Consider the following 23,891-nt stretch of genomic DNA (forward strand, 5'->3'; position numbering starts at 1 on the left):
CTAGTTGTTGAATACATCTTTAACAGCTAATGCATGAAACCTTCAAAATTATGCTGTGGGTGTTGAGATTTTTTGTGTAATTTGAATTACATGAAGTATTTATTAAGAGAGATGTACACAGTCCAGTCACATTAATGTGACCACCACCTACTTTCCACGTCAGAGTTAAATAACCGATCTCAGAAGGCAGGTGGCAGCACAGTGCTGTTGAGCGTATATAAAGGGTGTGTGAGTGCTTCGGAAAACATTTCAATCGTTGGCGTAATGCAGAAACGAAGCGATTTATCCGACGTCCAAAAGGGCATGATCATTGGCTTTCGGGCCAAGGGTGGAAGCATTTCCGAAACGGCTGAGTTTGTGAACTGTTCGCGTGCCGCCGTGGTAAAAGTGTACCGTGCATGGCAAAATGGGACTGTCCAAAATCAGCGACGTGGCAAATGTGGTGCACCCCGGGCCATAGATGACAGAGGCGAACGACGGTTGCGGAGATGCATTCGGGCAGATAGACGGGCTACCTTTGAGCAACTGACCACCAAAATGAACCAAGGGGATACCAAAAGTGTCTCCCAAACTACTATTCAGCAAACATTGCTGCGTCTGGGCCTCCGAAGCAGACGCCTGGTTCGTGCACCTATGCTGACTGCTGTTCATCGACGACGAAGGCTAGAATTTGCACGCCAGTACAGCAGCTGGACGTCTACTGAGTGGCGACAGGTAGCGTTTTCAGATGAATCTCGTTTCATGCTCCATCGGACAGATGGACGTTGGCGTATAAGGCGTGAAACCTCTGAAAGGAACCACCCTGCAACCATTGCCGGAACGGTCCAAGCTGGAGGCGGGAGCATTATGGTCTAGGGAATGTTTTCCTGGCATTCTCTGGGTTCACTGATCATTGTGGAAGGCACGATGGATCAATACAAGTACGCATCTGTCCTTGCGGACCATGTCCACCCCTACATGCGCATTGTTTTTCCTCAGGATGATGGCATCTTCCAGCAGGACAATGCGAGGTGCCATACAGCTGCCAGTGTATGTGCGTGGTTCGAAGAGCACCAGGATGAGTTTACCGTCCTCCCCTGGCCAGCAAACTCACCTGACTTAAACCAATCGAGCATCTGTGGGACCATCTCGATCGAGTTGTTCGCGCCATGGATCCTCAACCGCGTAATCTAGCACAGCTGGCCACGGTATTAGAGTTGGCATGGCTCAACATCCCAGAGAACACCTTCAGGGACCTAAGTGACTCTCTTCCTGCACGTCTCGCAGCAGTCCGCTCTGCGAAAGGTGGTTATTCTGGCTTTTGACAGATGGTCACATTAATGTGACTGGACTGTGTATTTTAACTTTGCAATGCCAAAGAGAAAAATATTTTTGAATAGTGCCAAAGAGAGCAGCGGAATATTGTTAAGACCTGTCACATTGTTGATATGTTCTCTCTAATGTTATGTTTCCAAGCTTTTCTGCTGAATGCTTGCCAAATGTTTCTTAATTATTAATTAAAGAAGCTGATAAATTTTTTCAAACATTGTAAATTTTATTTCAAAAATATAACATAAATATATTTGTACAAATCAAATACTGAAAGAAAAGGAACAAAAAATATATCTCTATAAAAGTTTTCTCCTCAATAACTACCACAATGTGGTATCATTTGGCTCCTTTTTAGGATAAGTTCTGGCATGAAATAATTCTCTTATCAGGGCTGATTTTTCAGTTTCTAACTGTGTTATCATTTCACTTTTCTTTGCAATTTCCTAAACAATAAGGAAACACAATATTTTAAACTAGAAATTAAAATAATAATTGAGTCAAAAAACTTAAAATTGCCAGAAAAGATTTTACAAAATATCCTTTGTACATTTACGTTAACAGTAATAGAATATTTCTGTAGAAAGTAGTATTCATGGTTGTCCTGATAATTTTTGATATATGTTTTTATTTCTTTCTCAACTAGAACATTCCCACAAAGTAATTAATTCTGTCAGAATTTTTTCCATACAAGACCTATGTTCGTAATATATTTCAGAAATTAAAATGAAGGTGTTTTGAAGGACAATTGGACAAATAAAAGGGTTAGATTTTTACTCCTCTTCAGTCTACCTACCAGGCAATAAAATATCATTTAGCAACTTAGATCGATCGACACCTTATCTATCCGTTCAAAAATAAGTAGCTTACAGAAATTCACAAACTGAAAACATGGGTAAAAATTAAGGTATTTAGCCATTTTTCAAGGCTAATACAGGCTTATTTTGCAATAGGCCTGTTCTGGTCTTTTAAAGAAATTTCCGTCAGTAACTAAGACAAACTTAGCAACTTTTTTTTTTTGAAGGTAATTTACATTTTCCAAATTGGCTGCAGTTCAATCGTAAATTATATTGCATTGCAAGACAATAAATCAATTCTTTTAGGGTGAAAAACAGTTTGTACCAGACCCATGCATTTGTTTTCATCTGAGAAACAGATGGGTGAAAAAAACAACTTGTTCTGTCTTGTAAACTGTTCTTACAGTTTACTGCTCTTAAGTGTTAATTTTCTTTCGTCTTTCTTGGCGGTGGATATTTGGTTTTCTTGGCGGCCGTGACGCCCCCACATCCTGTGATCCAAATTAGAAAAATAACGAGTCTTGCTTGAAAACGGGGGAAAAAACTGCATCCTCTTAAAGTGGGAAGTAATATTTATTTAATTTTAAAAGGAGAAATTGATTTGTCTTGAATGACTATCTTAGAAAAAGATTATGCAGCCTTAAACTAAAAAAGTAGTTAGCATCAAAATGTAGGAGGCTGTTAGCAAAATTACTGGGAGTTAAAAATTTTAAAGAAAATATTAAACTTTAAAATCAATCATTTAGTATTATTTTTCACATCTTTTAAAATTAAATAACATGACCAAATATTTTCCTTTTGCATATTAAAATCATTTAATTCGAAAGTTCATACTTCAGAAACATATTTTACAAAAGTAAAATATGTTACTGAAAAGTGAATGTTTTAGGACGAGTACCTTTATGTACGTAAATTTCGACAGGCATGTTTGAAATACAAACTTCGATATAAAATAAACACATAATTTTGACACATAATTTATCCTTACATAGTAAATCCATCAGTAATATAGCTCTATGAATCAGATCCTCTCAGTTTTAGTTATTTATCAAACTGCATCAGTCTTTTTATACAAATATTTCCAGTTAAAAGCATATGCAGCAGTAAACTTGATTACAACATGTGGTGATTAAATACAGAAGCCTTACATTGATCTATGGAGATGATATTAAGCCAATATCATATATATATATGTATGTTCACTACACACTCTAAAAATACTCAAAGTGTCCTGATTTTTGTCTCCTGATATTTTTTTGTAATGTATCCCAATTTTTCTTCATAGTGATTATGAAATCTGAGAAAGTAATTTTCTAATGAAATATCAGGGTGGAAAGTAGTAAATTACCATAAAAAGCTTACTTCCAGTATCTTGTAACCAGTGGTGTTCCCATAGGGTATACTCCATATACTCTCAAACATGTTTTAGACCTATAGTGTATAACCCTCAAGCTTCATAAATTTTCATATTATGACATACTATGTATATGATCATACACAAACTGTGCGTAATGGATTACTGGAAGTATACCCTCAGAAAAATTGATGGGAACATCACTGCTTATAACTAACATTTTTTATAAATACAATATAACCTCTTAAATCATCAACAAGCTTATTCCCTCCCACTAACAAGTCTTTAAAAAAAGGAAAGGTAACTACAATTCACCAAAGAGCTTGAGGGTCCTCTCCATGAAAGAAAAATAAAGCTCAATTTCCATTCCTGTTGCAAGCCTTTTGGCCTCACTATACCAAACTAACCAATAAATGGAAAAAGCACAAGGGGGTCAATACAACCTAGAGCATTTCCAAATTTTGATTCAAGCAAAAACTACTACATTTTTTAAACACTTAGAATATTCAATGTTATTTTGTTCATGGAATATTTTCATAGATAGTTAAATGCTGAGATACAATCAAATTAAAAATAATTTTACCTCAGTCAATGCATGGTTTTGAGATTTCAAGCGCTCAATAGTTTGAGTGGTTGTCTTCTGAATGCCATATATATTCCTCTGATGAACTGCTAGATTCATATGGATTGGAAATCCCTGTAAAAACCAAAAAATATAATACAATTATTTACAAAGGTGTTAAAATTAATTCCTTTTAAAATTTCAAATGCATGTAAAATTAAAATATTTTATAGTGCTTTCTATCATACAGCAACATTGACTCTTACAGGGGTCCGAGAGGTGGTTTCAAAAATGTTAGGACACAATTTGGTTGAAATTTTAGGACAATAAACATCAAGTTTAAAAAAAAAAAAAATTAATGTAATTTATAAGTTTGCTTTTTGAAGTGGATAATAAAACGTTTCAAATTCAATATTGAAAACTACAATAGAATGCATTCAATCTTTTATTCTTTAACATAGAGACACAATGAAAAAGAAATATATACCAGTGTGATAAATGTATGGCCAATTGCTTCTTTACTTGCCTTGTTGTTTCATTAAAGTGAATTACAAAGAATGATGAAGAAATATCCTTAATGAGGAAGTTTTTAAAGTACGGTGCAAGTCCAAAATTTACTACGTACTTAACTTTTATCAGATAATTTGTTACTTTTGTTATCTCAGAATCTTCAAAAATATCCGAGTAAATTAAAGATAAATCAGTTAAAGATGAAAATGAAAATCGTTTTTTTTACACCTACTAAAACTACGAAAACCTCTACTTTCAAAATTTTATCTTGGAGTGAATGTGGCACAAACGCTTTGGATTGCTTCATCATAACCAATTTAATTTCAGTAGAGAACGAAGAACATGGAATTTAAAATACAGCTTGCTTTTTCAAGCTCTTATGTTTCGCTGCATCAGCATCAGACAATACCTGTGAAAATCCTTGATTATCGATATTAGAAATATAATGTACAAACAAAACAAAATGCTTAAAATTCATCCTTTTCTGCATTGCACCATGTGCTGATCTTGCATCCATTTCTCTCTTTTTCCAACCACGAGGAAGAGAACTTTGTTCTCAGTGACATTTTAATGAAACAAATTACTATTTACAGTTTTAAGACAGAAGGTTAGTGACTAAATTAGAAAACTATATGTGCAAAAACCCTATTTAACAAACACAAAGCAAAATGACTCTGTGCTGGAAGAACAAGCTAATGCTCTGACCACAACACAAGCTAAGCACTATAAAAATAAATATCACTTCCCACCTCGGGACCACAAATATAAATTTTGCTCTAAATATATTTTTTGAACCAAGTGGGGAGGCAGATTTGGGTTCTAAGTCATCACATTGTATTTATTTTATTTCACAATGATCTATGATACCTCTCCCCCCCCCCCCCGGATAATATATTTTTTATTTCTTTTCAAAGGGGAAAAAAATCCCCTATACACCAGATCTTATTCCTTTCCCTAACTCTTTTTCTGCAACATAAAGCTGTTTTTGTTTTCTTAAATTTTTTTACATCTTTTTTTGCAGAAGAAGAATGACTGCAATAGTTACAAAGTATATATAAAACAAATAGCTTTATATTAAGCATATGTTTTGGTTAACTGCATCCCTCCCCCCCTTCTCCAGAAAAAAAGCAGCAGCAACAAAGGTTTTTCTCTTTCTTTTTTAGAGAAAATTTCTTACGGTCTATCAAGTTTATTTTATTCTAAAATATAAGCATATCATCATGCCCAGTGGCAGAAACGCCACGACATGGCAACATTGACAGCGAAAACTTGATCACTGACAGTTTTGTCTGCGCTAAAAAAAAAAGAAGAAAAAAGAAAGAAAGTTGTCCACAATAAAGAAAAAAAGTGTTGTCCACAAAGAAAAAAAAACTGTCAGCAACTCTCTGGCATTCTGACATTTATTTGCATGAACTGCTGCGCCAGGGAGGGAAAGATTCAAGTTACATCATGAGGCACAAAACACAGATCTTTTTCAGATTGTTTACTGAAAAGTAAATCTGAAATCAAAATTACGCATATTTCTGTGTATAAAAAAAAGCACACTTCTGTTATGCAAGCGATAAATAACTTATAGTGCCAAACATAGTGAACAATTTTGTTTGTTTGTTTGTTTTGTCATATCGTTTAGCAGTGGTGGTGTTATAAACTTCTCTGAAAATGCAGTGTGTCAGGACTTTTTCTCCCCACTGACTTAAACAAAAAAAAAATTAATTTGAATTTTGACATCTTGAATTCAAATTATGTTTCTCGCAATCACGAGTGTGTGTATGTAGGCGTGTGTGTTTGTGTGTGGGGGGGGGGGATGTGTTTGTGCGTACGGGTTATGTGTATGTGTGTTTAGGCATGTGTGTTTGTGTCTGGGGGGGAAGGGGAATGTGTATGTGTGTGTAGGCATATGTGTTTGTGTCTGTGTGCAGGCATGAATGTGGTGGTAGTTGTGTGTATGTGTAGGTGTCTGTATGTATGTGGTGGTGTGTGTATGTGTGCGTGTAGTTGTATATGTATGCGCGTGTGTGTAGGACATGGATGCAACCTGGAGAAGATTTTCGCTAGAGGTGCAGCATCATGAGGAGCCCGTCGACGGTGATGGTGCGGAGGGTGGCGGTGGGAAAAATCAAAGGAACGTCAAAAATAGTCAAGTGAGAACAATAAGCAATCGTGATTGCTCAAAAAAATTATCAGCGAATTGAAATTGAAATCGGATTGCTTTAAACAAGTTTACCAGCTATAAAATTATTGCCATTTAGCGTATGGTGTTAAACCTTTACTCACCTCAATTTTTTTTCCCAGACTCTGAATTTTTAGTGAATATGTCAGTGATTATTAATAATATTCATTATGCAGATGGTAATTCAAAAATTATTTTACTTTAATAAACTTTTTTATTTACTGCTTTTTTACTTTTAATGCCTTCATTTTGAAAAATGCAATCTGTTTGCATCCGATATACGAATCGAATTGTTACTTTCTGTTTTTGTTTATGAGTCAAAAATTTAAATGCTGAAAATAGATGGTTTAATTTTAGTTTTGCTTTCGACAGATATTAACGATATGTTTATCATAGGACTCTAAAATGCAATTCTAAACTAATTTTAAAAAATATATTTTTTTTTGATCCGTTTTCATACTTTTGGAGCATTTTGAGAATTGCAATCTCTTTGCATCTGCTATGATAATCGGATTTTTCTAATTTTTGATGTTCAGTACGCTTTGTTAAGAGGTAAACAAATAAAATCTCCTTTTATTTTTATTAAAATCACAAAATTTAGTTAAATAAAATTCTAAGACTTTTAAGAGTTTCAAAGAGTTTTATTCAGTTAACATTTATAGCATGCCCACCAAGGACCGGGGGTTATCAGATTGCACCGTTGAAACTTTTTGGGGAAGGGGGAAGGGAGGTAATTTGAGAAAGACTTTGGTCTCAGTTTGGAGTGGGGGGTCTCATTCTTTAGAGGGGAGTGCTTCATAGAATTTACGGATGTGCACCATAGTCTTTGGGGGGCGGGGTCACCTCCAGCCAAGTTTCAAATAAAATTATTTAAAAAAAGAATTGTTGATTAATTTATTTATTTTATTGAAAGCACACGCAAATTTTGCAGACAGATTATGTAGTTCTAAAAGCTTGTCGCACACAGCTACAAAACTTTCAGCCACTGGGTCATCATGAAAAGTTTCATTTTTACGTAGAATTTTCTTTTCCTGCGCAAGTAAGGAACAAAAATACTGGCTCCTCAGATTAACTTATCACATGGGGCAGCTCACAGAGCTCTGAGAAGTCTCACACTTCTCGCATGTTTGTTATTCAAGACTTGAGAGCTCCCAATCAAATTAAACAATTAAGAAATTGTTGATAGCTACGGTTATTTCTTGATGAAAATAATATAGAAAAACTTGATTCTTTGTTCTTTACTGATGACACCTGGTTATTCTATGTTAGTAGAATGTTCTGTGTATGTAGTTCCCCTTACATTCTATGTTAGTAGTCATAAGGCAGGAATTTGGTCCACCGAAAATGAACGCCTTTGAATTCAGCAAAAATTCCTGATCCTGGGAAAAACCATCTTGACCACACTACAAATAAAAAGCTGCAGATAGTATTTATATGCATAGGAAATTAAAATAGCGGGTCATTTAGGGGGAAAAAATTGCGACTAGAAAAATAATTTGTTTTTTAAATTACTAGGTTTTTTTTTTTCTTTTTTGAAAAGTAAAATATTTTATAACAGGTTGCATGACTTTTGGACCCCCCTGTATGTTTCATAAGTTTAGCAATTATTATACATTTTTGCGTTTGTGTGTTTGGCTTCAAATGACACGCTTATAGACCTTCATTCAATGTCACACACAGGACATGATACATTTTTACAGCACTAAAGGAGAAGATAATTACATTCAAGTGAGGGAAAGAATCAAACTTCACTTCTTTCACACCCAGGTGTGTGCTAGTTTGGTAAAACCACTTGCCACCAAGGTCCCATAATAATATGCAGAAAAATCTCACAAGACATCGTAAATCGTGTGATAGAAAAAACCTTATATAATAGATCTAAGAACATTCCACACTCAAAAGTAACATTATAAGAATTACAATCACATTAAAATAATATGCATACACTCAACAATAGACAATGTTTGAATAATTGTTTCTAGTATCTTACACTTTGAATCTAATTACAATGTTTTTTTTTCTTTTTTGAAGGTGGGGGGGGGGGGGGGGGGAGGATAAAATATTTCCATAACTTCAATAAATTAACTATAGGTTAGGATAGTGACATTGCCCATGGTAAAAATGTAATAGAAGGCATTTATTTGCAGTGGCTAGCTGGCTTAGTTTTAAACATAAAGAAACACTTCTTTTCATTCAGAAGTGTAATTTAAAATAAATTGTCCATAAAAATGAGCATTTAAATCATTAGCAATGCCTATGATTGAATTTGTTTTGAAAAATCAATGTTTTCATCAACTTTACTTTAAGTCAATGTTTTCATCCCTGGCAGGGCACAATTTTTTTTTCAACTTCAAAAGACTTTCAATAGTTTATAGGCCAGAATGTACACTGTGTCATGGACAATACTTGGATTGCTATACTGCTCAACTGAAAAGTTTTACCTTTTCTGAGGTTTCCATCAATGCATTTAGGTGCTGATTGACTTCAGAAATTCTAGTCATTTGGAAATTCAATCTTTCTTGCTGTGCATCCATTGAATATTCCTATATAATTCATATAAAATTATGAGAATTGTTTTGTAAATCAAATTAACATACAAATATTTTACATTTTGTAAGAAATATTTTTTCCCGTACGAATGATTTTTACATGATATATGTATCAAACCAATGGTGTATTGGTGTGATGCTAAGTAATTAAAACTTTAAACTACATCATGAATGATCAAAATTCCAAGCATTTAAAAATTGTGCAAAATATCCTTATTCTAGTACTAAAATGTATTGGAATAAATGCAATGAAAAACATAGGAACTTAGCTTCTTGCCAAAGTGTTAAAAAAAAAAGGATTTTTTTCTAGTTTTTTAAAAAAGACTTGAGAAACTTCACACACAGTGGGTTTTGTTATCATTAATAAATATAATAAAAAAACTTGAAATTGACATTTTTTTGAATTTTTGGTAATTTTAACAACAACACTCCTGTCTTACACACAGATCAGGGTACACACCTGTGACTGATTTTTGGAGTGTATTGCAGTTTATTCTCAATGCTATGAACAAATGATTACTAACTATGAAGGTGAAACAGAGGTAATGAAAAATGACATAAGCAGACAAAATTTGAACATTTCACTTCTTAGACGTAAATATTTACAATTTATTTTAGTTAGAAAAAACACTTTAAGTCAGGAATTAAAAAAATGTAACACTAGATGTTCTTTTCATTTTATAAGACTTTTTTAGAATCTTTTTTTGGCTTAAATCTTGTTGTAAAAATCCACACAAACTGATCCGGTTTTAACTTTATCAGTCAATGTAACGAATGGTAAAGTAATTATCCAAAATATCCCTTCACATTTAATTATTTTTGAATCTTTTTGATCATTTATAATCAAATTTATCTTTTTCCGAGACGTGAAGTAAACCGGATGGGACACCAGGATTTTGTCTGAAAATCGGGACGTCTGGAACACCTACCTATGAATAGAAAATCACCCATCAAGGTATGATGGGTGAAAACTGCTTCTACATTTGAAGGAAGCCATTGCCTGTTTGGTGATATTTTGATAGTTGAAATTGTAACCCTAACTCCAATGCATTAACCTAAACTCCAGTAGGTAGCATTCATTGTTGACCATTTATTCATTTCTTCACGCTCCTGAAATGACACAGTCTTACCAGTAAAACAGTTAAGTTACTGGATCAAGTTCAGCCTTGTCACAATAAAGCCTTTCCATGCATATTAAACATTACCAAAACATATTATCAAATTATCATGCCATGGCGTGAGTTTCAATGTTGAAACTGGCAGGTTACTCGATCATTAGCTATTATATATATGAGGATACCAGAAAAATATGCCTTAAATTTCAGACCTAGCTATTTCAAAATGCAAAATCATCACGAGCAATTAAAAATATGTCCTTTCATGTATCTTAAACTTTTATGATTTTGGGGAAAAATGTGACAAATATTTCAAAAGTTTACCGAATGTGGAATGTCCCATTTGCTGACTCTTTCCAGTTTATCATTAACGTTAGAAATCTGCTGCAGGTACCAATTGCGCGCCCGTTCTACGACATCCATCCCTTGTAAAAGGAAATCTTTTTCCTGCTCCAACAATTTTAACCGTTTTATCTGAAACAAATAATTTGACATTAGAAGACTCACATTTTCAAATAACTTGAATTTAGTCAAGTTAAGATTCATTATATTAATCAAGAGAATAATAAGGAAGAAATTTCATCAGCATTTTAAACACATTTTCCAAAAGATTGCCAGAGAATTAAATGAATGAATAATTGAAAACAAATAAAAATCTAAAAATATATCAATTAAATAGAGACCTTGCATAATTAACAGAGTTTAATTTTTGATTTGTTTTTGTTTTATTACTTTTTTGAATAATTGAAATGAACTTACTAGTTTACCTGAAGGATCAGATTAGGATTTATTAGCACTTGAAGAAGTTTTGAGTAAGTATAAATTGAGAAATACCATGGCTGTCAAACATTGCAAAATGAAAATTAGGGATACTTTTGGGTAAATGGATTTCAGGAGAAAAAACATATTGAATATTTGCTTTTAAAGAGGGATTGTTAAAATTTAATTGGGAAATTTTCAAATTATGAAAATAATTCATGAAATATATATGCACTTGCTATACATTAAAGGATCAACAAAATTAAGTACAGCGAGGAAAAAAATTGTCAAAAAATTTATTTACCAAGGTATAGAAACTTAATTAACAATAAAAACAAATTTTCACAAAACTAATTTCTGATGAACAGTTTTATTGTCTGGCTTTTTTCTCAAAGTTCTTTTTGAATACAAAAATCCTTCCTTCCTTTAGAGAATTTTTTTTCTTTGGATAAAAATGTGAGAGATTTGTACTTGATTAGTAAGTTTGGGAAAAGACATCAAAATTATGAAGTCTTCCAAATTAGTTGGGAGAGTTGGCAGCTATATTGTGTATTTGATGCAAGTGTGGGAGTGTGAAACCTAAGGTCATATGTAAGGGAGGGATTTATAGGGTTCAAACCCCTTTGGAAACTTTTCATAGCTATTTCAAAAAATGCTTTTCATTACATTTTTTTTCCTGAAAAAATATGATTATTTCTTAAATTTCATTTGAAAAATGATATTGGCATGATTAAAAAACTACAAACTCAGTGCTATATTTACAGTACTTATTTTTATTGTAGTTATTGATGACACCATTTCTCATAAAGTAAAAGGCCTTTTTCACTACGGTTTGAAAAAATATTGATAACATCATCAACATTCAGTGTATAATATATATATCCCTACAAAAACTCCTTGAAGCTAGGCCATTCAGACAATTGTTTCCAGTTGAAGTCTTTAAATAGGTTCATAGTCTCCTTTGGTGGAAAAGTTCTCTCTGGCATTGATGGCAAAGCAATGGTGTTAAAATTTAGAGAAACTGATAAATATTTCGAAAATGGTCCTTGTTGCACTTTGAGAATCTCTCAATTGCAGCGTTACTTTTTTTCTGCTGCAGTCCCCTTAGACTGCCATACATAAAATTCAACAAAAAGTAGTTGCTTCAAGTTTGAGTTGCTGCATAAAATGTGATGCATTCTTCTGTGTTGATTATTGAAACATCTGTTTGGAATCAATTTTTGCAATGATGAAGTTGAATGAAGGAGTTGGTGGAAACGTTAAGAGAATTTTTCACAAAGCAAGACCCTCACATGGTTTAAAAACAATTTCGACTTGGGTAATTGTTACTTTTTTAATGAATTGTCAATGAATGTAAAACACTCCAGAAATCAAGATTGGCTTTCTGCCAGCAGAAACTAGTTTTTGCCGTGCCAGTGGCAGAAACTAATTATAACCGGTAAAAACTTAAAAGCTTCTTTAAAAACTCAAGTAATTACTAAATGATATTCGTTTAGCTAAACAAAAGAATTAAACTTCATTTCATCATTGTAAAAAATAAAATTCTATGCTAGTGCCTTAAAAGGAACTTTTTAATTGCAGATACTCATAATATTTCGATTAATCAAACAAAGGACAAAATCATATGGGTTCTTAGGAAAGAGGAGTGACATACAGAATTAAACAAGCATCACCGATTGTAATTTTCTCACTAATATGCTTCACCTAAATTGCTTGGGATTGAAATTATTATGTGCTTCAAGAAGAAAGTGGCAGAATTTTACTCGCTGATGTTAACCTAGATTTTGTACCTTATGTCACAGTTTTGCAAAACAAACTGGCCCCATTTTTCGAAATTTATCTTTCCAGTCAAATTTTTTCCACTACACCAGTTACTGCATGGTGGACCAAATCAAAAAAAATATACAATAGATGAAAGTTTCATGAATATTGCTTGTTCCTTGATGCATTGCTTGCTAGCTCTTCTGTTGCAAGACGATTCTAAAGTTTCTCATTTGTGCATATTAAATTGAGAAACTATTTAGATTTTTGAAACCAACTTTTCTAAGAGGCAACTGCAGGGTCCAAATACTGTAACATTTGATTTCAAATTGTAATAATATATTTAAATAATGCTTTGGTTAACAATTATTTTGCCATGCATTTTCTAACGTGTGTCAATAATTTTTTGTCATTTTGCGAGTTTTTCCCAAATGTGGTAGAAAGTGTTTTTTGCCATGTCTGTTTTAACCAGTTTCTACCAGTGGTTTTAAATTGCCTCGGCAGAAACTTGCAAACCCTGCCCGAAATAGAAATCTAGTTAGCCTTGGTGAAACCCCTTAAAATGAGCAAAAAATTATGCTTTTTAATTCTGGTAACTTATAGAAAATGAATGAATTTACCATGTTATAATCTATTCCATTGGACACAGTATGTCGTCTTGGCTCCCTTCTCCTGCTGGCTTTCTTTGCAGCTGGACCTCTGTCCTGAGGCCTTAAGCCCACTCCACTGTCTACTGAAAGATTTGAGGCCATTTCAACATTATAGCCTTTAACTAAAAAAAAATCTAGGCTGTCTAATTTTATAACTGAAATTTTTTAACAATTAAATTGAAAAACAGACAAAACACTAAAATATTCTCACTTAATTTTATTATAGTCGAGTAAAATTAGTACAATTATGTTTTTCCAAAAAATTAAGTCATTTTAACATTAATACAAGAATAAAATCTGGGCCATCCTTATCCAATATTTGCTGCCCCCCCCCCCTGAAAGAAGTTAGTTACAACACTTTAACACTTTGCGGTAGATGAACACTCATAAATGTTCTTTCTAAGGCACAAAAATCATGCTAACAACTGTGGTGGACATATAAGGAAAACACACTGTAAAAATTTTGCATTTAATTAGTATATAATACAATTCTATACTAGTATAAAATTAAACATGTCATTCAAATGGGTGTCATAGTAATCGAGTATAAAGAAAAACAAAAAAAAAAGATTAATATTTCTTATATGTTAGCATTTTAAAGGTTATTTTTAAAAACATAGGATATTAAAAATAGAAATTAGAACTAGTAAAATCTCATTTTCTAGCACCAGAGTTGGGTTTTTGATGTAACAAGGTTATAAACACTGGACTGGTTTAAACTGTCAAAAACTTGTCGAAAACATTCTAGTGTCAAAACACAAATGAAAGCTTGTTGAAGATAGCAACATTTGTCATACATTAATGATAAAATTTGACTATACCTATTATGTAGACTTAGCAAGCTTTCTTATTAAATAAAATTTAGGTAAAATTATAAGACTAAAATATCAAAGATTTATGCTAAATGACAATTTGTAAAACATTTTGTGTTTTTTTTTCCTTTTTATGACAGTCACTTGTTAAAAACCTGCTGATCTGAACACCTTTTCATGTCTTGGCCCACAGGCAGGCCAGTCATTTAGGAAAGGGGGGGGGGGGGATTTCCCATAAAATTTGCACATCCTGCCTGGAAAAATGGAATTAAAGAGCCTGGCCCCAGGTAATTCCCCCCTCCCTTTGGATGGCCTGTCATTTGTGTACAGGGAAGGGGTAAATTGACCCCCCTCAGATATTAGAAATATAATGTAATTATGCATTTTTGTTATGTATTTCCCCTGTAAAATACACTGCGTGCAAACAACCCCCCCCCCCTCCCTGGAAATTTTTAAATGACAAGCTTGGCCCTATGACAAATCATCATAACTTTCTTTTAGCATACTCTCATACTTTAGCAAATGCAAATAGACAATTGAAATTTTGTCCTTACCATCACTACTGGATACTTGCTCACTGGGTAAACTTGGATAAGAAGGCATATTATTCTGGGAAAATTTCGAAATTGTTTTTAAGGCCTCTCGATTGTCCGATTTCGAGGGAGAGTGATAAGTTTTCATCATCCTCCACTTTTCCAAGGCCATAGAAACTTGAGTCCTGTCCATGGGTTCGTTGGCGACACGTTTGGCGGATTCCTTTTTAATCCAGGGGGGCTCGGGGCGAGGTGGAGGCGGATGACAAGTCTTGATACCCGTTTGCAGGTGTGGCATGCTAATCGCCCTTTGTTGAACGAAAGTCACATTGTTGGGACGCACCGTCGCGGTGTTCTGCCGATTCAAGCGTGACTGAACGGGAGACGGCGCGCTGCTACCGGCTAATAATCGGTCCGTGGAGTTCGAATGATGCGGGAATGGCTTTCCGAGAGGGGTGCCCGGCTTTCGAACCGGAATGTTCTCTCGTTCCGGCAACGGGACGGACGCGGGTCGCGAGACGACGCTCTTCGGAGCACCGTGGCGCTTGTTTGTTGTGGGTTCGTGACGCAACAGAGAAATCCGCAAACCGGCACAAAAACGTTCGAAAGTCAGCAGTCCATTCGCAGGGGTCACTTTCCGCAAGCTGTCGATCACACCAGCGGGCAAGCCGCGAATCGCGGAATCGTGCCAACGTTTTTCAATGTCAGCCAAACGAATGTAGCCAGTTCGTTTATCGTCCATGACATCGAATAATGTCCGCATGGCCGAAACAAAAGTTTTCGGCAGAGCATCGAGAGTCGATTTTTGATGGATAGAAGCGGTCATTTCGACTTCGAAAAGGGGAAGAGTTCTGGTAATGGCATTTGCAAACTTCGCGACACACGACCATCCGTTGCACCTGATGCTTATGTCAACGTTTCGCTTGTTTCAAACAGGTAGATAACCTCGTTCCGACGCTCTGATTGGTCGGAACTGGTTTCCCAAAGGGAGCCCCAAAAAAACTTAAAAAGCGTGACTTTAAATCCTGCTGATCTTTCGGAACTCCGAACCGGGCGAAAGGGAAACTGCCGTTTACAACATTTATTTTCTTTTTTTTTTCTTTTCTTGTTTTGCGCGTTCTCGGTTTTTTTTTTTTTTTTTTAACTCGTTCTTTTTTTATACGCCTGGAAGCGCTTTCGCTCTTTGTTCTTGTCAATAGTTAATGAGTTTTTGTTCCTTTTAGATCGTATGACTGATTTTGATTAAATCATATAAATCATATTTGTTTTGATACGGCTTTCAACCAATGGCGTAGCTAGGGGGAGGGCGGTCCGCCCCGGGCGGCACTTTTCTAGGGGCGGCAAATTGGCCCTTTTGATTTGGAAAACATAAATGTAGTTTCTAAATAAGGAAATTATGGTTTTAATCTATTACTGTAGGCAAGAAAATATCTTCTTAAAGCACTCAAAATAACGTTTCTGGGGCATAATGAACAATTTAAGTATTCCTGTAAGTTTTCGATTATTTCAAGAAAGTGACACCACAAACGAAGAAAAGTACGGCTCAAGTCATTTCAAACCAAACTTTCCCAGAAAAATATGCGTGTTTCAACACTAAAATTTATGATTAAAAGCTCGATAATAATAAGTTCTCTACCTGAATTGCGCCGCACTTTTCTTCGTTGGTGGTGTCATTTTATTGCAATAATTGAAAACTAAAGGTCTTAAATATGCCATTCTAACCCAGAAAAGTTATTTTGTCTTTTTGAATGATGCATTATGAAAAATTCATATATATATATATATATATATATATATATATATATATATATATATATATATATATATATATATATATATATATATATATATATATATATATATATATAAAATAACAGATTTAATATATATATATATATATATATTAAATCTGTTATTTAGACTGTAGAGGTTAACTTTAGGAAGAAGAAAACAATGAACTTTTCAATTTTTGTTACAAGAGAAAGCTAATACAGGATTTTAAGAGAGTTTCTTAAAAGCTTGCTCGTGAAACAAAAACTTCCCCTTTTTTCACTTCAAGAAAATAGTGACGAGTAAGAAAAAGAGGGAGAAATGTAAAATGTTACACGAAACATTTTATTGCTCATCACACTATTTGTTTCAGATTTTGCTTTGATTTCCCACCCACTCTTTAAAGAGTTCTCTTCTTCAAACAAAGTATTAGGGAATTCCGTTTTCTTGCTTTTGAGAATAGATAATCTATCCGACAATTTTTGATCACATGTTGCTCTATTCCTTACGGAAGGTAAACGAATTTCATTTTTCAACATTTGGTTTGGTGGACCCTCAACTTATCCAAACATAGTCTAAATGCTTTTTAAAGTATTTTCAGTTTCAAATAATTCCGGTTGGGATCCTCTCCCACCCCCAGTCTGTAGTCTAATAGTGCGAAAATGTTTTTAGGCGGGAGAATGCTTTAGTATTTCATCACCTTTCCTGCTACCACCCAAGATAGTTCAGAAATACGTTTTAAACCTCAATGTTGAAAAATTTCTAAGCAGATACCCTTAAACCTACCGTTTCCTCATATTTAGGCTTCTAATTCTGCAAACTTTCCTGGAGAAAACTCCCACCCTCCGTTCTCAACATCTAGCTTAAAATTGCGTTTTTAAAGCTTCAATACTTCATAATCAATTTGTGAAAACAGCATTTGAACCCTGACTGTCCTTGATCACCTAACGTGATCAAATATAACCTAAAATACGTTTTTAGGACTTCAATTTTGGAATTTTGCCGAGAGAGATAACTTAATCGCCCTCCCCCTCTCATCCAACGTCTCCAAAGATTAAAACTGCGTTCTGAAACTTTAATTTTGAAAAATTTCCGACGGAAGAACTCTTTACCCCTATTTCTAACGTCCCCAAAGATAGCCCAAAATTTGCGTGAGTGGGAGAGCTCGCTAACCCTTTCTTCTGATGGATAGTCTAAAATGAACTTCCGACTTAAGAATGATTTCTCGAGGGAAACCTCCCTCTGTCCCTTCTTCCTCCTAACATTATAAAACAAAGCCTAAAGTCGGACGTCAATTACGGAATTTTTTCAGCAGAAAACCGCCTGACTTAACAACATTTTTTAAGCCAATAGGGAACCCTTCAACGTCACCAAAGATAGCCTAGAACTGCGTTTTTGAGACTTCGGTGCCGAAAAATTTCCAAAGAAAGAACTCAAACCTTCCCCTTTCAACCAAATCACCAAAGATATCTTTAAAAATGATTTAGTTTTAAAAACATTTCAGTAAGAAACCTCAGTGCCCCTACTCCCCTGACGCCTACAACTGCGTTAGAATACGAATGCAATTGCGTTGCCAAAGATAGCCTAAAATTGCATATTTCAGAGCTTTGAATTTTCGCATTGAAAATCCGATCATTCCCGGTTTCCTTGACTTTTTGTAAGTAGACTAAGCTGTATTTAAAAATTTCGTAAAATTTCCTTTCATTGCCCACCGATCCCCTAATGTCAACAAAGAAACACTAAAAAAGACTAATTTTGAAAAAAATCAGGAGCAAATCCAACGCTCCCTTTCTAATAACTTTACTAAAATTGCTGTTTCTGACTTAAATTTAGCAATTTTCTCCAAGTGTGGGCTCTTATCCCCCCCCCTTTTTTTTTCTCTTGGAAATATGTAGAGAATAATATTAAGTCTTATATTTTCTTGAATTAAATTGCTAGTTTTAATTTAAACACCTTTGACAGTTTTATGTATTAGCTATTTCCCAATGAAAGGGCGGCAAATTGAGGAACCGCCCCGGGCGGCAAACACTCTAGCTACGCCACTGCTTTCACCACACATTTTCGATTCAATTGTTCTTATTGATCTGTGAAAAAAAGCGCAAGAAGCATGATTCGTTAGAGTCAGTCACGGAAGAGGATCGATGCTCCTCTCCCATGGTTTTTGAAAAAAATTATATTTTTAATGATTCTTGATTATATCGGCATGATTCGGTCCTTCCAGATTTGATTTTTAAAAATAATAGCTTAGAAAACTTAAAAAGCACGCTTTAGTAGCAAAATTAACTAAAAAGTTAAAAATAGTCTTTGGATGACAAGAATATACAGTAATTGACCAAACACTTAATTTTACTGTAATAGAAAAAAGCGTGGGGGTTTCTTATCAGTTGTCTTAAATTTCTTCCACTTATTATTCATGCGAAAATGTAAATAGGCAGCCCCCCACGCTTTTTTTTATTGCAGTAAAATTAAGTGTTTGGTCAATTACTTTATATACTTGTCATCCAAAGATGATTTTTAACTTTTTAGTTCATTTTGCTACTAAAACGTGTTTTTTAACTTTTTAAACTATTATTTTATTTTTACTTTTTAGTTTATTTTGCTACAAAAGCGTGCTTTTTTAGTTTTTAAACTATTATTTTATTTGTACGAATTATCATTAATGATTCACGAGGGGGAGGGGATTACGGAGACTATGCTAATAGACATTTTTAGGGGACAGAGTATTTTAAAGCGGTCTTTTTGGATGATTCTAATTCGGAGAGGGGGTGGGGACTGTTAGAGGGATGGACACCTCCGATTCTAGTTTTTGTACTCAAACAATCAAAAATTAATTGTTTGTATTTTTTATTTCTGAAAAATATAAACTCCTTATTACGGTTTTTTTTTTTTTTTTCAAATAGGACTTAGATACTAAATATTGCTAATACTTGTAACTCTTAAATGAAATCTTTGTGCGTGTGTTCGATTTTTATAATGGAATGTATCTTAGTGTTCTATTGCATTATTTGCATCAGACATTTTGAATGCTTTCTGGTAAATTCACATGCAAACATTGTTACACTCCGCTGCTCTAATTTGTACATTGTAAGTAATTCTAATAAGCCACTGGCTATTTGTCCAAAGGAAAGTTGGATCCACAAACATACAAGTCAAGCTAATAAAAGCGCGTTAATTAGAATAAACTAATAACTTATCGTTAATAAATATCGTTAACAATTTGATTATAGAATATTGCATTGCCATCGGGTCTGAGGTTGCATTCCAAATTTTAAAAGAATCCGATCGCAAAAAGTGGGAGAAAATTGAGTTGCAAGATTATAAATTTAATTTCGGTGTAGACGGGATTGGAACGCACGCCCATTAATTCCCGGAGGTGGACGTCAGCGAAGACCCGCGCCTTAGACCGCTCGGTCACGAACGCTCATAAAGTGGTGGAATGTACTAACAGTAATAAGCCACTAGCTCTTAGTCCAAAGGAGAGTTACTCACAAACATACAAGTGAAGCTAATAAAAGCGTGTTAAAAAGCGGTTGATTTGATAATCCAGTGACTTAAAAGTGGCGGTTACTGTATTAAATTGAAAACGTTTTGATTTTCCCAGATGCAAATAAAATTTAAAAACTCCTATGTCTTAAGTACAGTGGTGGATTCAGTGGGTTTTTGTGGACCCATCACAGTAGCACTTTGGAACAAAAAATTCTCATCTGTTACGAGATCTCATCTATGGGGGTTCTCCCCCGGAAAAATGTGAAAACTTGTTGTTTTAAAAACGCGGTTTTAGACTTTCTTTGGTGATGCTAGGGATAAGTAAGGTAGAGGGTGCTCAGCGGAAATTTGTAGAAATTGAAGCTTTAAAAACGTGATTATAGGTTTGTCAGTCCACGGTGACTGACGTTACAATTTGACTCTATTTTTAACTTATAAATTCAGCAGTCTTAAAATTAAATTTTGTTTCTTCTGAAATTGATCTGATATGTATCATTACACTTGTTTTCAGGCTTGAGATTTTTTTTTTTTTTTTTTTGTATGAAATTAAGGAGAATAAAATAACGTGACTGACGTTTCGCAGAAGAGATATTGAGAAAAGTGACTTATATATAATTTGAAATTCTCTTCAAACTAATAACGTAAAACTAAACAGATTTCTTCCCCTTAAAATAGAGATTGTAGACTTGATGAAAATTCTTTGTTTTATTGAAAAAAAATTAAAAACTGAAAATATAAAAATTATTTAACACCCGTGACTGATGATGCAAAGATTTTGTAACTGATGTTACATTTACAATAAACTGCTGCAATTATAAATTATGTCGCCTTAAAAATAAAATTGGCATATGTTTTGTTTACCGATCTGGAAACGAAATTTCAGATGCTCCATAATGCTTTCGGTGTGTGTGTGTATGGGGGGGAGGGGAGTTCGGAAGAGCAGCATTTTGAATACTTTCTTATTTTTAGACGAACATAGGAAACAATAGAAAAAAGAAAAGAAATAGGACGGGGATGGGGGGAATAGAAGTTGGTTGATCAATAAGCTGTAGCTATTGAATATTTTTAATTCAGGCCCCGACAGAAATGGCAATTGGATCCTGCATTTGCTATGGCTGGCTTTGTGCAGTCTCCCCTGCACGCACTATTTTGATTACTTTTGTGTCTGTTGTATTTAATAAGAGCTTCAACTGAAAACATGGAAATTTCTTAAAACTTCGGAGAATTTACTCCTGGGAATTTTGCGAGGAATTATCTGCGTGAGGACGTCGGCTGTCGCCGACGCCTAGAGCCGCCACTGCTTGTGACGTCATTAAGAGCACGCCTTATTTCCAAAATCGAACATTTAACAAAATTGAATAAAAAATAACTGTTGGGAAAACAAAAGTTTTTTTCTGGCTCCATGTTATTTTTTTGCAATCGGATGAACGAAAATAAAAAACGGCAGTTGACATGTTAGTGGAGAGAACACCTCAATTTTTGAGACCTCCCTGATGGCTAATCTGTCTCAGATAACTGTGTATGAGAAAAATCTCGAATTGAAAATAACAAAAAGGGAGGGGGGGGGGGGCGGTGTTCAAACAAATGTTCTTTATATTTCGTCCGAAAATTTAGTGAGTGAGAGAAAAAAAAAAGGTGTTTTGACGTTAGAAAACATATGCGTTCATTTTAAACTTGAACCAAATAGAATAAAATGTTTTCGAGCTCTGCTCCCACCTAATGACTCAAAAAAGTACTTTCTCGGAACAATAGATTTTTCCCTGGAATTTTTCATCTGTTTCAGTATTGAAAAGTGTCCTAATAAATCTTTCCCACTGGCAAAACATTAATAAATTTAACGGATTTCAATATTGAATACGTGAAAATGTTGTCAAAAACGTTAAAAAAGTACAAAATGTAAAAGAAAAAAGGTTTTAAAAAATGTAGCCGCCCATAATCCCATTATACTTACTTTAGTTGTTTTGGGAAATTTCAATTATTGTGTGTTCTTGGTGCGATTTAAAATGTTACCAAATTTGCGTTTTGGGATACCCCCCTTAGATAATGCTCCCTCCCCACTTTGTAGAACTGTCTGTTACTAATGTTCGTCAAAAATACTGATACATTTTTAGTGATCATAAAATGATGCTAAATATTTTCTTCCAAAATAAGTAGCAAAACTTCGCCAGTGTTTGAAATTGTGAACAAAGACAAACTAATAGAAGTTTTTGTGCTGTCTATAGATTTGCCAAATTTAGTTACTGGATTATTTTACATTTTAACAAAAGTTTTAAAGATTATTTTAATTGCGATATTTTGGTTACATGGTGAAAAGAAAGACGAAAAAAATTATTACGTAGTCTTTGGCTGCAAAAACAGCGCTAGTTGAAAAGACTGCCTTCCGTTAATTGAATCGTTATGATTAATTATTACTATGTTCTTATTTCTATGAAATTAATATGTATATATCTAGTAATTGTATGTTTGATGCATAAACTCGTTTGTAAGTGTAAGTAATAAACTTACACATATTTTGAAAAGACTATCTTACAGAATAGGAAAAAAAGGTTTTTCTGCCTATATGTTGTTAAAGCCCAAATGGTGAAAATATCTTTATGATTGAGAAAAATGGATGTCATACTTGACATCAGCGCATCCAGTAAAATAAAAGCCACTCAATACCGTACAATCACTTTTCATGACCCGAATTTTGCAGCCTGTGTAATTTTTGACAATAAGCACGTTTGATTTTCCAACTGTTGCCAAAATCAATTGTCTTTTTACTTAGTCCTGGTATCGATTATTGGCATAGATGAGGATGAAAATCCAAAGAAAGCAATAAATTTCATCATGCTAGCTCCAGAGAAGCCTTGATATTAATTTTTTTATTATAATAATTTTTTTATTATAACTATTCGCAACTCCAACTTCTAAACTTAGGAAATGGCAGAAATTTTTGTTCGCATGTATGATTTTTTGTTCTTTATTCATTTGAAAAGATTTTTCAGTCTTTTGGTTATTCTGACCCATGTAGAAAGATATTAGAAATCAAAAAGTATTACGAAAGTAAAAAATTAATGCAGAACACAGTAAGTTGTTCTGAAGCAGCCATTTTCACGATGTTGAATTCGGTATTCATAAATTTTTGGTTCACTTCGAACAGCATTTTCATTTTGTACTGTTTTTTCTATTCATTAGTACATATTATGTCCAGTTTCGTGAAATTTCCGGCATTTGTTGACATTTTTGTCACATAGTGCACATACGTGACAGACTGTCAAGAGTATCATTTAACACTAGATAATTTATTTCTATGACTATATGATTGGATATCAAAAGAAATCATGGATTTAATTCATTCGTCATGGAAAAGATTTAACTGATATACGAAATCTTGTGAAGATACATTATTCTTTCACACAATACTAAAACCATAACCCTATAAACAGATTTTTGGCGAAACTCTTCCACAGATAATGACAGCTTTTGCAGAGCAATAAAGTAGAGTTGGCGCGATATTTTAGCGATAAAAATTCCAAGCTTTTATTTTTTATTGTTCAAATTCTTAACGCTCTTTCTGGATTTTTCAATCAGTTCTGCGATAAATATTTTAAAGAAAATTTATTTGAACTGTCCATTTCAGTTGGATGCTATAGTAACAAGGTTATTTAAATCATTTATGTGGAATTAGGTTAAAGAAAAGCAGTAATTTTTCAGCATGCCCCTAGTGTCCAGTCAATGTTGTTGTTGTCCCCTTTTTTTCATCGAATTGAAAA

At 34.0% G+C, this 23,891-nt stretch overlaps 1 protein-coding gene across 3 annotated transcripts; it reads right to left on the minus strand.

The window, feature by feature from the left end:
* Window positions 1-1,552: 1,552 nt before the first annotated feature.
* LOC129220016 (suppressor APC domain-containing protein 2-like) lies at window positions 1,553-15,752 on the minus strand. Of its 3 annotated transcripts, none has more exons than XM_054854342.1 (6): window positions 14,902-15,752; window positions 13,506-13,657; window positions 10,690-10,839; window positions 9,143-9,244; window positions 4,043-4,156; window positions 1,553-1,754 (listed from the first exon to the last, which is right to left on the minus strand). In XM_054854342.1, the coding sequence occupies exons 1-6, from the start codon at window positions 15,704-15,706 to the stop codon at window positions 1,632-1,634; spliced, it is 1,446 nt and encodes a 481-aa protein (XP_054710317.1). In that variant the 5' UTR covers window positions 15,707-15,752; the 3' UTR covers window positions 1,553-1,631. The 3 variants fall into 3 exon arrangements, with proteins under 3 accessions (XP_054710317.1, XP_054710319.1, XP_054710318.1); XM_054854344.1 differs by having other exon boundaries at window positions 1,554-1,754; window positions 13,506-13,615; XM_054854343.1 differs by having other exon boundaries at window positions 1,555-1,754; window positions 13,506-13,618.
* Between the last annotated feature and the right edge of the window lie 8,139 nt (window positions 15,753-23,891).

Source organism: Uloborus diversus, chromosome 4 (assembly GCF_026930045.1).
Source record: "Uloborus diversus isolate 005 chromosome 4, Udiv.v.3.1, whole genome shotgun sequence".
In the NCBI taxonomy this organism is placed as follows: domain Eukaryota; kingdom Metazoa; phylum Arthropoda; class Arachnida; order Araneae; family Uloboridae; genus Uloborus; species Uloborus diversus.